This window comes from Corvus cornix, chromosome Z (genome assembly GCF_000738735.6).
Source record: "Corvus cornix cornix isolate S_Up_H32 chromosome Z, ASM73873v5, whole genome shotgun sequence".
Classification (NCBI taxonomy): Eukaryota; Metazoa; Chordata; class Aves; order Passeriformes; family Corvidae; genus Corvus; species Corvus cornix.
Genome location: NC_046357.1, coordinates 57,006,132 through 57,020,098, shown reverse-complemented (window position 1 = coordinate 57,020,098; position 13,967 = coordinate 57,006,132). Strand labels below are relative to the sequence as shown.

The 13,967-nt window shown below is 37.6% G+C and overlaps 1 protein-coding gene across 5 annotated transcripts in view; it reads right to left on the bottom strand.

Moving 5' to 3' along the window:
- The window catches only part of SLC24A2 (solute carrier family 24 member 2), a 114,961-nt gene that overhangs the window by 46,642 nt on the left and 54,352 nt on the right, over positions 1-13,967 (bottom strand). For 4 of the 5 annotated variants that reach the window (XM_039567191.1, XM_039567193.1, XM_039567194.1 and 1 more), the window contains exons 3-4: positions 11,221-11,259; positions 10,069-10,177 (exon numbers count right to left, since the gene is read on the bottom strand). In XM_039567191.1, coding sequence (XP_039423125.1) covers positions 10,069-10,177; positions 11,221-11,259 — 148 coding nt within the window. The remainder of the gene's footprint in view (positions 1-10,068; positions 10,178-11,220; positions 11,260-13,967) is intronic. The other variant, XM_039567195.1, reaches the window with a different exon arrangement.

Genomic DNA, 13,967 nt, shown 5'->3' with positions numbered 1-13,967 from the left:
GAGTAATTATATCAAATCTGGGATAGACTGCCACTGCTGTGGGAGTTTGTATGTCATATCATTGCAGAATGCAGAGGAGAGAAAACAAATATTCTTTTAAAAAGCAAAATACTTATTCTCCTACTACAACCGGGTAATCAGATGTTGTACCCTACATTTTTACTTGTGGGCCTTCCAGCTGCCCGTTCTTCAAAAATGGAGGCTTTGCCACTGAGCTGTTTCTGTGGAAAATACAAAAAGACCCTTTTTGGATCTAACTAATACAGTAAAAAAATTACATTGAATTTCAGAATTGTATGTTTTTTGCTTATATTACTACGAGTACTGCTTTTTTAACACTCCTAAACAAATCAACAAAATAATATAAATGAAGTCTTTCAGGTACTTGGCTATTGGGCAGTACATTGGGAGTAACTAAATTATTTACTACTGAGTATCTGAGCTCTAATAACACATGTGATCACCTTTCATCTTCTCTTTAAATTGCAAGCCTTCTATTCCTGTTCTCTCTCCTCATGTGTCCTTGCCCTGTTTTTTACTCTAGGTGGTTTTGCCCTGAAAATAATTTTTTTAGAGTAGTCCGCTCTTATGTAATTGGTTTATTGCAATTTTATCTTGGAGTGTGAATAGAAATATAACTAAAAATTTATACAATTATATCAGTAGAGTTCTGGGCAGCTTAAGATAATGATAACATCCAAAAGCTAAATCTACCTATTACTTTGCTCTTAGTGCAACATCGAAAATTAAGAGTGAAAATGCAGTGTTTTCAGTCCTTATCATCTAACAAATCTTCTTGTGGTGACAAAAGGAAATTTGTCAGGGTTTTAACTGTATGGGCTGAAGAGCAGATATTTTTAAGGGGATGATCAATGACATATGCAATGGAGCAGAAAGTAAATTAAATTACTATTGTATGTCAGGCCCAGATTTTGATATTTTTAGGTGATTTTATTTTTCTTAAATTAAAGCATGAAATTGTTTGTTCATGAGAGCTTTGTTTCCTCTTCACTCTTAAGATACCTTTGTGCCATCTGCCATCAAACTCTTGAAGAAGAGCCAAACATTATCTAGAATGTACTAACACCAAAGACAACCAATACAACAGAATTGACTCAGCCTGGATCAAACACAGTTCCTTTAAAGATGGTATTTACCTTCAAACAATTTTCAAATATTCATGGAAATAGGAATTCCAAGGTGTAGAAGTGAAAACCTCATCATGCTGATGATGTTGGGAGTTCAACCACTGATTCTTGCGGGATCAGGATTTCCTCGAGTGTCTGTTGGGCCAAGCACTGTAGAGTACTGGAAATCTGCAACTCCAATGAATAAATTTCAGCTGTTTTACTTTCCAGCATATCCTAAGAGAATAACAGAAGGACAGCATGCCCTCCTTTCACTAGCCAGTCATAAAATCCAACCAATCTGGAGGATGAAGTCATCTGTCATGTGCAAACTGCACTAAAGGAAATCTCCCATTTTCAGCTTCAATGGAAAGTCCCTCACAGCCACTACTATTCCCTGGCCTGTACAGATCTATAAATTGTTTACATTCTTTGTTGTTCATGTTTTTAACAAAGAAACTTCGAGTTGGGAAGAAACTTATAATGAAGCTAAAGCCATTATGCATGTAAATACATAGTCAGGACAGCTGTACCCTGCGCTGGGATCATGCTTGTGTTTAAATATTCATGTCTTCCTTGCATTCTCTGTAGGGAATCCCAAGAAGAATATGCTATCTGAAGAACAGGGCATCACTGGAAAATATTATGGAGAAGAGAAACAAGAATTCTGCCTGCAGTGAACAGCTTGAATAGGTTATAGTTAAAACAACAAAACACGGCATGCAGAAATAAATTGTTGTGAAAACTGACAACAAAACAACCACAAGGATTAGATTTCAGATTCAAAACTAAATTAAAAAGGCATCAGAAAATGTCTAGTATTTAAATTTTTCCAACCACAAAGATCAATACTGATTTTAAAGGGAAACCTATGCTTCAATTTTATGTAACTAGAAATCTCAAGGAACCTAATGCAACAATGAGTTGTGCCTTCTCTCTGAATTTTGGGAACCTCTGAAGATAAGCAGATCTGACACTTACTGCTACACAGCTGGAGAGCATCATAACAAAGAGCTACATTTTCCCATCGAACTGCCCATTCTGAGAGAAATCTGCAAGGCTTTCTTTGCCCACAAAGTTATGTGTAACAAAAACATAGCCAATTTTTAATGTCTGTGGGTAGGATAAAAGTTGCAAGCCCACTCACCCTATAGTCATGGAAGTGCAGCCTCTGTTCATCTAGAAAAAGCAAGACCAACATGCCCAAAGTATGACAAGAATGAATTGGTTCCTGTATGTAAGCTAAAATGATCCACTCAGTAAAATAATTCAGACTTCAAAAGTCTGTTTCTTTCATTGTCAACATATATTTATGATTGACATATAAAAAAATCTGCTGAACCAAAACCTCATAATAGAATTCTCTTCACTAGCCCAAGACACTGTTTTTCTCTATGCCAAAATCAGAAATTTTTGTAGACAGCTAAGGTTCCACAGCTGTTACAGTGACATTCATATCTTCTGAGTGTTACATGGAAGTTTGTAAATACAACTGCTATCCATTCTTGGTTTTGATGTCCTAAGTAGTACTGGGGGAAACAGCTCTATAATTTCTCTCTCTCTCTCTCTCTCTCTTTCTGACAGATATTAAATGAGCTATCTAAAATACTGTCCCTGCCTATTTAAATAGGCCTGCTTTTAGCTGCATATAACCCATATAGGTTACTACTCTATCTATACTGTTGCTGACTCTGGCAGTGTGGGGTGTTTGATGTCCAAGATACTTTTAATATACTCATCTCATCTACATTATCATGGAATCTCAGATATCTAAATTAGGAACACAATTTTGGTGGTCTCTACTGTAGTCGAAACATAGAGGAAGGTGAAAGAAGACCTTGCTGGAGAATGATGTGTCTCATTGCTTCACCTATCTCATTTGGCTGTTTGAAACCTCCCCCAGGAAAATGCTTTCTTCTTGCTAATGACTGTGCAGAGAGTCATGCCACTGAAAGCTAGAAAAGTGCCACTGCAGCAAAGGTGACCAACAGCACCCTTAGGGTGCTCCACTACAGAAAGCACTGCCACCAGGTCAAGGACATGATACTGTCCTTCCACCAGAGCTCATGAGACATATCTGGGTGCTGGGACTAGTCCTGGCCTCACCAGTACAGGACAGTTGTAGACATACCAGAACAAGTCCAGCACTGGGCCACAAAGATCATGAGGGCACTGGAGCATCTCTCATAAGAGGAGAGCCTGAGAGAGCTAGGACTGTTCAGCCTGGAGGAAAGAAGGTTCAGGGACATTTTATCCACGTGTATAAGCACCTGATGGGACAGAAAGAACAAAAGGGAGTAACACTTCCCTCAGAAGTGCCCACTGACAGGGGAAGAGCCAATGCACACAAACTCAAAACCAGAAAATTCCATCCAGACACAAAAAAAAGCACCTATTGGGATGATGGGCAAACACTGAAATGGGTCTCCCAAAAAGACTGTGGAGTCTCCATTTGTTCATGACTGGAAGCTGTCGTAATCAACCTGCTAGAGTTGATCCTACTTGAGCAGGGGACTAGACTAGCTGGATTCTGTAATGCAAGAAGTCCCTTTCAATCTACATGAAGAAAACCACATCAATTTTGTGAAAGCTAGATGCATGAAGAGAGTATGAGTATCTGCCTGACTTGACACTACAGTTTGAAGGTTAGCCTAATTGTCCTTTTTATTTGTTTCCCATCATCATATCAGACTGAAATACCATGGGAAGGAGTTAAAGAGAAGACACTATACTATAATTAACAGCTACTAGTATGTATGCGAGCCTGGCAGGGAGGCCCCATCCTCTCTGGCAGGAATCCCTTGCAAACATTTCAGTCTTCAGCAGAGAGGAGAGCCAAAATGGTCTAAGCACTGTGCTCAGAGAACTGCTTTTTCTTGATGGGCCAGAAGAGGAACCAAGGACAAGCTGGGTGAGAACAAGGGTGCAAGAAGAAGGACGCTCAGCTTCTTTGCAAGCCTAGGAGAATGCCTAAAGGATGCTCAAGAATGATGACAGATTTAAAGCAGAGGTAGTTAATAACATACATAATTACTTTTATTAATTTTGTCTAATTTGCATATTTCTTCATGTTAAATAAAATACTTTTGTGCTTATATAGCTCTGAAAATATATTTCTTTCTTCTCTGGTGTGGTGCTAGGAAGTGCACTCAAGTCCTGCAGCACCACAGAATCAAAGAATTGTTAAGGTTGAAAAAGACTTCTGAGATCCACGCTCTGGAGTTGAGGAAAGTGGAAGTGCGCAGGTTACTTCAGCAATGCAGGAGCTGAGCATTGCCCATGAGTTGGTGTAAGCTGAGCTGCCTGGCCTTACTTCTCTGAGGATATAGCAAATAAACAGCTTCAGGCAAACAAGGTTTCCAACGGCACCAATGGCAGTGAGCACAGACATGATGGTGCAGCTCGCCTAGGCCATGGGAAGAGTAAGAACATAAGTTTTTTTGCAAAATGAGACCAAATTTGGGAGCCTGCTGAGTGACGGTGCAGGCAAAGGTTATCGAACCTCTGTCAGCTGTCTTTGGGGTGAGCTGACAGTTTTCATGACATCTAAGAAAAGTACCCAAGTAGCAGCAGCAAATGAAGCGGAACAGTTTGAGGTGAATGGAAAAGTTGGAAAATTCTTAAGACCAGTACCTAGGAACACAACAGCATCTAGCAAGCAATTATAAATAATTCACTACTATGTCAAAAACCCTGAGGAACACATTCTTCTTTATTTTCCTGAGAAGTATGAATGCAGATTTCATTTCTTTTTGTCAGAACAGTGACATTACTGTATTTTTCCATGTTCAGTGAAGGAAGTGACAGAATTGTAAGCTCAGCTTTATGTAACAGAAGGTTACTTTTCTCACCAATAACATGCACCATATTTATATCTTAAAAAAAAGTACAGCATATAAGATAAACAATTCATTTTCTGCAGAAGTACATCCTGTAGTTTTCCATTTTGGAAATAGGACTCGAGATGGGAATAGGAGAAAATTGCGAAAGATACCTACTTCTCACTGGGGACTAGGCCATGACAGAGATTTATATCACACTCATTTTCATGCAGAGGATGGCATTTGCATATGAGTTATAGCCTTGTCACATAGGAGCAAGAAAGTCAGCAACCAGCTAAATCTTCACTTGTGGGAGATGTTTTGCTGGCTTGTGGCACCTTATCAGCAGGCAGAAAAGGGGTGCTATGATAATGAAAAGATCTCATTCTGCCTGTACCCTGATAAAGCTGTGCAAGAAAAACAAAGTAGCCTCAGATTGCACTGGTGCTCTAAATCCTCCCTTCACTGCTGGCATATTCCCTGTTCAACAGAGTACCTGTAGAAGCCTCCAGAGAGAAAACGCTCCCTCCACACTCCTGAAGGAATCACCTTTAGAGCAACCTACAGTTTATAGGGAGAAGGTAGGATTACTATTCATGGCAGACACTTTCATAAAAAATACTTACCATCTTATTCTTGTCCTGCTCCCACTGCACAACAGCAGCCATCTTGTGTCAAAAAATGTAAAGAGATCTTTGTAAAACCTACACTTTCATAACCCAGGAATATCCCTTTCAAAACTAGGACAAAGGTATCTGAGGTACAGGACTCAGAAGGAAACAGCTACAAATGATCAATGATTTTCATGATTTATGTTCAAGTTGCTTGGATTTTGGATTGGGGCCTGACCAACACAGCAGGTCAGATGATGCCATCCTTATTCATACCGGTAATGTTATGAACAGACCAGCTGACTACTCAGCTGGATTGCCAGACTAGCACTTAAGCAGAAGCAAATATGGCATAGGATTTCCTGGGGATTAATGACTGGCTGAGAGTTGATGATAGCCTGATGCACAGGCAGTCATTAATCTTAATCCTCAGGAAATGATCTGTATCAAGGTCATTATTTCTGTAGTAAGAAAAAGGCAAACAAAAACCTAGTATCATATAGATATTTATATTTTTAATGAATGATGAGCTTTCAGCTGTAATGTAAAGTTCACATCCCATTAACAAATATCCTACACATTCACCTCATAGAGTGGCTGAACTCTTATCTTCTTAGAAGCTTTATGCTGAGACAAAGATTTGAAGGGGAGAAGCCTTCATTGTCTAGACTGTTAAATCCACAGCACGACTGCACACTTGCCTGAGTGCAAAGCGCCAAATATCCAGCAGCTCCCACTGATCTCAGATATTACTCATCTGTCAGAGGTGGGCTGAACACCTTGCAAGCCTACTGGTTCTGGAGAGTTTGCAAGCTGGCTTTCATAAGCCAAGCACAAGCCATGAAAAACTACATTTGTGTGAAAAGGGAAAAGGAAAGACAGGTTCACAAGTGTGTAATAGTATATTGGGACTGCTCTGTTTATCTACATCTTGTGGAAAGTAAATCTTACTCTCTCATTTCATGTTACCCTACTTGCAATCAAGTGCATTTTTAAGATGCTTTCAATTGCTGTAGAGGTTGGTTCTGACTTCACAAATGAATTATTCAGAAGTAACTTTGATGCGCTGGTTTTCTATAAATACATTGAATGTTAATGCAGTAACAATGGTGTGTAGGTCAAGCTGATCTTCAATAGTCACACGGCCTGTTTATACACTCTACACTGCTTTTGCTACCATGAGGATGCAGATGGGACTTCTTCTCTGTCAGCCTTGCAAAACCCACACTCCAAATGACAGTGCAGTGTGTCTTCTGATGCCCCCATTTCCCTTGCAATTATTCAAGGGAATGTAACTGTGAAATTTTTTATTGACTTAAAGAGAAAGAAAAGCTGGATCTCCCAGCTGCAGTGCAAAAATTAAAAATGTAACTTCTAAAGGCAATATTTGATCTAGAAGCTCTCAAGAATCAAGCAGAGCTCCCAGACTTGATCCGTGCTTTTCCAGCCACTGAAAACACAGCACACTTGGCTGTGACAGCTGCAGTGTTGCTGGTGTCTGATTGGGAAGTGATTTGACTCATGGACCCAGCAGTCCAAAAAGACGGGAGGTACTGAGGAAGCCATCCTATCGGAGAAGGCTGAAAGAAGGTGAGTACAGGTGAGTGAGATCCAATATGAGAAAGGCAAAGAAGTAAATGCTAGAGAAACGCAGGAAAAGGAAATGTGAGGAGAAGGAGGTGGAAGATGTCAGGAGTATGCCCAAGTGCAGGAGGTGCCAGAGTTCCTGTGTACATGTTAGCTTTGACAGACACCTTTCAAATTTTTTCCTTTGAGAGTGGCACTTTTAAATGCTTTCATAAACTGTTTCTGCAAATCTAGCAAATTCAGCAAATGACGCAATGTTTTTGACCTAATGATCTAAGCCATCATCTGGCAGAAATAATGAGGAAATTTAAGCTGGCTAAAATAAGACTGAAAAATGCTCAGAACATCTTTCTGCTATTCCTTTGAGTCTGATCCACACTTGCATCAAAGGATTTGGATGAAACCCTTCAGCCTCACAGGTCATGCACCAGGTCCATGGTCATTCATTATATGAGTGCAAGAGAGCTAATTTTCTTTGCTTACACAAAACTCAAAACTGTTGAGGTTTTTTTGTAGAGGAAAGGGTGTGTAAAGTGGAGAGAGCCACATAGGCCAGAGAAGGCAACAGGTAATCCTTTACATCTTTACATCTCCCCAAATGATGGGTTTATAGAGCAAAGGACTGCATTTCTCAGACACTTTTAATAAATTCCTTTCTATTTGTAACAATTAAATGCTTTCAGCTTAAAAAATTACTTAGCTAGCATGGCAAAAGTCTCTTAAAATAAAGATAATGCACCAATTTGGTTCTTCAATGTCATTATGAACATGTAGATCAAAACACAAAAACATGGTGAGAATTTGGTAGGTAAAATTCATACAGATCCAAATGGATAAATAATACTGTATATAGTAGGTACCCACATCCATTTTCTCACGTGCTTTTTAAATGAATGAAAGATTGAAATATAATGACATCCAAATTTATTAACTAGTATTACCTACCTCAACCAGCCACAGTATTTACATCAAACTAAAACATCTTTTCTTTCACAGAAGTTTACAGAACAAGCTGAATACAGAATAATGAATATGGACACTTAAAAGCTTAAAATCTCAGGAAACAACATGAGTGTTCAGTGAAGATATCCAATACTCCTCATGTTTGCCCTCCAAACTGCCTGCAGTGCAAAAGATCTTGAAAGCCAAGTCTGTGTACAAATGAAGTGGTGCCTCAGAAAAGGTTAATAATGTGTGACAGAAACATGGATGCATTTTTTTCAGATTTTTCCTACAGCCATAGGTCTATTTATAAAAAGCTAAAACCAGAGCTCCATGCACAAAAACAAATTACTGAATGAATTGCACTTTCATGCTCTCATGAACTAAAATTTGAATTCTGTAAAGTCAGCAAAAGCTTGAAATACTGGCTTCATTATATATAACAACGTAAATATCTGCATACACATAGGCTATTTTCCAGCAGTTTTTTGGCCATTTCTTCATGGAAGTTTTGCATTAAAACACAGTGTTTACTGTAAATGTATGTGATTCTTTTTCCCCTTTGCAAATTTTAACTCAGTCTGTTATTTTTAATGAAATGTCCAGATAATGAAATGGCTACTGTCTTGCACTTACTTGAAGGCCACAACATATTTATATTCCCATTTTTTAAAATACTGTTACTTCCAGGACAAATGTAAGACTTTGCAAAGGTAAAAATCTGTAAACAGTGAAGTATTATGTGCAAAGAAATCCTGAAGAAAATGTTACTGGATTACTTTAAATAATATTTATGCATTGCAAACATCTCTATCGATCCACATTGATCTCAATAATTTTACTGACATAATGAAAACCAGGATTGAGTTACTTGACAAACTTAATTATAATTAATACCTATTTTTCAGAAGCGTAGGGCTTTTATCTCTCCCAACATGAATTTCAGATTTTAAACCCCTGTTGCCCTTCACTGTCATGAAGGGGGAAGCCTCTGGATCACACTACACACTGCAAGCCTACTACAGCAGAAAAGTAGACAGGTCTGAACACTGAACAAGCTATGTATGGGAAACAAGTGAAATAAGCTTGAGCAGTGGAAAAATACCTGAGAGATGATCTTATTCTCAATTTCCACTAGGTTCAAATTGCACTCCAGTCAACAATTCTAGCTTTCTTGTAGTCTTCAATCTGTCATGTATGCTCATGTGAAGTGCTATATATAGCTTTTGGTCACTGAAGTTTGAAAGGTCTGTCAGTGATATTTTAGGTCTCTTTAGTCCTTCCCTATTCCTTCACAAGTGCTGTTTCTCAAGACATCTATTACTGCAGCAAGAGAAGTCCTACAGACACACAGACACCAAATAACACACGGCCCTGAATTTTTGTTGTTCTTCTACTAGAATATGAGAGTCAGATCACCCCACAGTCACAAAGCCAAATCACACCACACTTGGATAAAGCAAGTGAACCATTTACATACATGTAACACAGAGGTATATTTGCTGCATTTTTATTAATGTCAGTGTTAAACCACCTGAAGTCAAATCAACAGAATCTCATTCTTTTCTACAGTCCACATGACAAATTATCCACCATTTTGACATTTTTAAAAAATATAATCAAAACCAGGGAGGAAAACAAACAAAAATCTTTATGAAAGTACAGGATGATAGAGTTTTTGTAACTTTTACATTGCTGCTGAAGCCAGAAGAGAGGAGAATCAGTAGTTATAATATGCATCGACCAAATGATCAGTTCTAGTTTCACTGCAATGAACACACTTCCTAAGTTGAAAGTCTTGGTGGGAGTATGTGTATCACTATAAAAGTGAAGAACTCTCTCAGAAAACCCAGACACATTCAGAGAAGACTGATGAAAGCAAGAGAACTGCAAAAAACAGTTTCAAGTGGAGAAAGGAAAAATAAAGATTTTGTTTGCTTTTGCATCAGGAAAGTAAAAAAACCAAATTAATAGGCATACCTTCAGCAAGTGGATCAAGTGTGTGAATCATGAGCTGGAAGATGCTGTTCCTCATTAGACTGTTGTGGAGAGATGCAGAGCTTCCTCCCCGCTGGAGACGTGGCTTGGTCTAGGGTAAAAAATATGGTGAGGAATTTAGGGGTTTTTGTCTTTTGTCTGGAAAGATGTCTGAAACAGTATGAATTAATCTCACATCTCACTGCACAATGAAACATTTTGAACCATCGCCTACAGCAGACTATATTAAACTACAGACAGTATCCACCATTGCCATAAGCATAGACAATTTCTCTGGAGGGCACACATCATCAGAACAGCCATTAGTCTCCCAGGACTCAAGAGAAAAACAGGGAAAAAAGAATCCTTCTTTCTGAAAACTCATAAAGTGTTAAGAAAATTAAAACCTCATACTAACATCAGGAAGAATTAATAATTTTGGTTTTTTGTAGAACCTTTTGTTTGAATCCCTGAAGTAAGTTATAATTTTTACTACTTTGGTACACTGTAAACATGCATATGATCAAAACTATGGAGAAAAAGCACAGAAAGTACTCTTTTTTAATGGCACTCATCAGAGTGAAACATGCTCCTCGCTTTGGTTCAATCCATTAAAGTCTCATGGCAAAAAGACATTGAGTGTGGTAAGGCAGTACAGACATCTACAGCAATGGATCTAGTGCACAAGCACCTTTTGCACACTTTTAATGAAATATAAAACATACTCTGAGGTTCTGTTCCCCATGCAATTGTCTAGTACAATAATCGATGCATTGTATATATCTCATAGAGTAAGACTGTTTTGTGGCTGTTTGTTTGTTTCAATAAAAAGGATAGTGAGAGCCAACAGACTACTAAGACCCTGAAATCCAATTAGAGGGAAAAAACCAACACTGAAGAAAATAATACTTGGCTATAATACACGGATTAACCTTTGGTGTCAGACACATACAAAATGAGAAATTATTGAAACCAATAAAGAAAATCAGTTCACTGCTTTATCTTTGGAAAAAAATTATTTAAACTCTATTACGGTATAGGAGGAGAAAGAAATCCCAGCAATTTAGAAGAATGTTGATGCATGCCAAACCAAAGCAAGGCTTGCCTCACCACCCTCCTGAGAAACAAATGCTCAGATGTGTAATTGCTGCCTACCGTCAACATTTGGTCATCCTTGTCTCCAGCATTAGGTGACTGCATGAATGGGAAAAAGAACAAAAAGAAGTGTCAGATGGAGCACACAGGGAATGGAAAGGCAGTAGAACATCACACGTCTGATCCTATGAATTCTGTTGTGATAGATTTTTGAACCACTCAAAGCATCCTACCGATCAAGTAAATCAGAGTAAATTCACAGTGCAATGTGCAAGCGTCTTTTGCTCTTGTCAGTTTCTTGGACAGGAACTGTTGTCATTTCAGGGCCTGGCACAGCAGCTGGGCTGCAGATCACAATGTTCACTTCATGCAAATTACCCAGGGAGGCAAACTCCCTGTACATCAACCAGTTTGAGAGAATGAGGATAGAAGACTAAAGGCAACAAGAAACTCAGGATTGACCAACTGTTCCACAAAAAGCCTAAAAAGGAGTAACCTTGGTATTTTGCAGGAAGAGACTAGGCAAGGAAATGAAAAACCACGTTTCAGTTTAACCACTCCCTGCAAATTACAATTTAGCCCAAACTGGCAGCTCTGATTAAGGGCAAGCAGCATGGCACACACCACCCTGTCATGAAGGAAAATGAGACTCGGAATGGGTCTTAAACTATTTTCTCCATCTCAAGGACTCTTCCTTAGTGATATCTGATACACAGAAAACAAATTACATTACAACTGTTCCATGGATCAATCTCTCCATTCAGTGAAACCCATTTTTGGACACACATCAACAGTAATTTTTTGGACATGCCTTTTGGGTTAATTAACCTTGAAGGTTAAGTGGAAGGCAACCAGCTATGACCAAACACTGATGACAGAGCAAATCCTTTATGTTCCGTAAAAAATACAAGAATAACCAGAACTAAACTCCTTGTCAAAAATGTACTGCTACAGTTGTGAATTTTGACTCAAAGTAAAGATAATCACACCACAAAAACATCTTTGTTCTGATAAAGGAACTACCTGTCACCTCTAAAATAAATCTGCCCTTGTGTGAGAAAACAATAGAAAAAAAAGTTCTATGCTCTATCAGGGAAAACTACCACAGATAGAACCTTTAAAGGAGTAAAAAGAAAAGGAAACAAAAAGAAAATACAAAATCTGTGTTCTAAAATGTCATTTAAAAAGTAGATGCATCTTAGAAAATGCTGGTCTGAAGTGTATGCATATACGGTTATATATTATAAATATTCATATGTCTTTCAGATACAAATCAGCAAATCCAAAATTTATGTATTAGTATTTCAAGGGACCTTCATGGAAAAAAAAATCCATCTCACAGCAAAATTTTCAGGAAAGAAAAAAGGACAAGCTGGGAAAAGCTTTTATTGTCTCAGGAAAAAGCAGTTTAGGATAGTTGAGTCCTAAGGATCAGCGGCTATAGTTACAGAAGTAAAGTCTGTGGTACTCGGATGAACGTGCAGACCTGGAACTTTAATGAAAGTTTAAAAAAAAATCACTATTTGGAACTTTGATTTTCTGAAGATAGGGAATCTATTTTTTATTTTTAATATTGAAAGATATGAGAACATATAATTGACGAAACTGAGTAAATTGTACTTTCTACCTGACAATGGTCTGAAGACTATCACCTTTCAAAATTTCATGTTGAAGGAGACACTTCTCATTTATTTGAAAGGGAATGGGATGAAGCTGAATGAATGTATAAAAACAACTAGTTGATAATTTGTACCATATAATTTAACTAGTACAAGATCTTGTACTAGTTAAATTATATGCTATAATTACATAAATAATAAAGAGAAAGAATAATGAAACACATTTTCCATATACATTAAGGAAACAAAAGTGAGAAATAATTCAATTATTTGCCAATACAAACTGGGGTATACACCATGAAATAGATTTTTTTAATCATTTTTTCCACACATGATTAGCCATGTAATTGTTTCTGAGTTTGACTTGCCAGTCTAGTTATTTTATAGCAGAAACATTCAGGACAATTTCAAAAACAGGAATGTAAACAATTGTTTGACATTTTGGTGATATTAAATACTTATAATTCCTGGATTATAACCTGGAGTAACAATAAAACCAGTTTAAAATAGTGTTTTAAACTACGGCAGTGGAAAATTCAGTTGTGTTGCTGTTTACAGTATTTGATGGCATTTTGTCCACACCAGGATGGAAAATTAAACTATTTTCCTATTGTTCACGGCGAGTTTTGCATTTTCATGGTCTTTGCTATTTAATTTTGGTATCATACACTGCATGGGAAAGTATCTTAAAGTATCATTTTCCCTTGCAGGAACATTTAGTATGTAGGCATTTTATGCAGTCTTTTAATTTGGGACAACACTTAAAACTGGTCCGTTTTGTGGTGTTTTTTGCAGTGGGAGCAAATACTTCATTTGTGGACACACTTAACAACGATTTTTTTAAAGAAAATACACGTTTTCTGTAAAGACAGGTTTGTTTTTACATCGTGGCAACTGTTGCATGTTAGTTCCCTCAGGATCAGAAAGAGATGAAGGTTCCATGTCTTATACAGTACATATATTTCCGAAGGCTTTACTAGTAAAAATTACCTTTTGTAATTTTATGCTATAATTTCTTTAAAACCATGAATTTATTATGATTCTGCAAAGTGAAAAAAACACATTCTAGCATACCTTCTTATTCAAAAGTATTTGGGGCACAATCCATTATAATGTTTTTATCAGAATTATAAAATGATTAATCATTAGACAGATCCCTAATTTTTTTTAGATAATTCAATGGGGTAT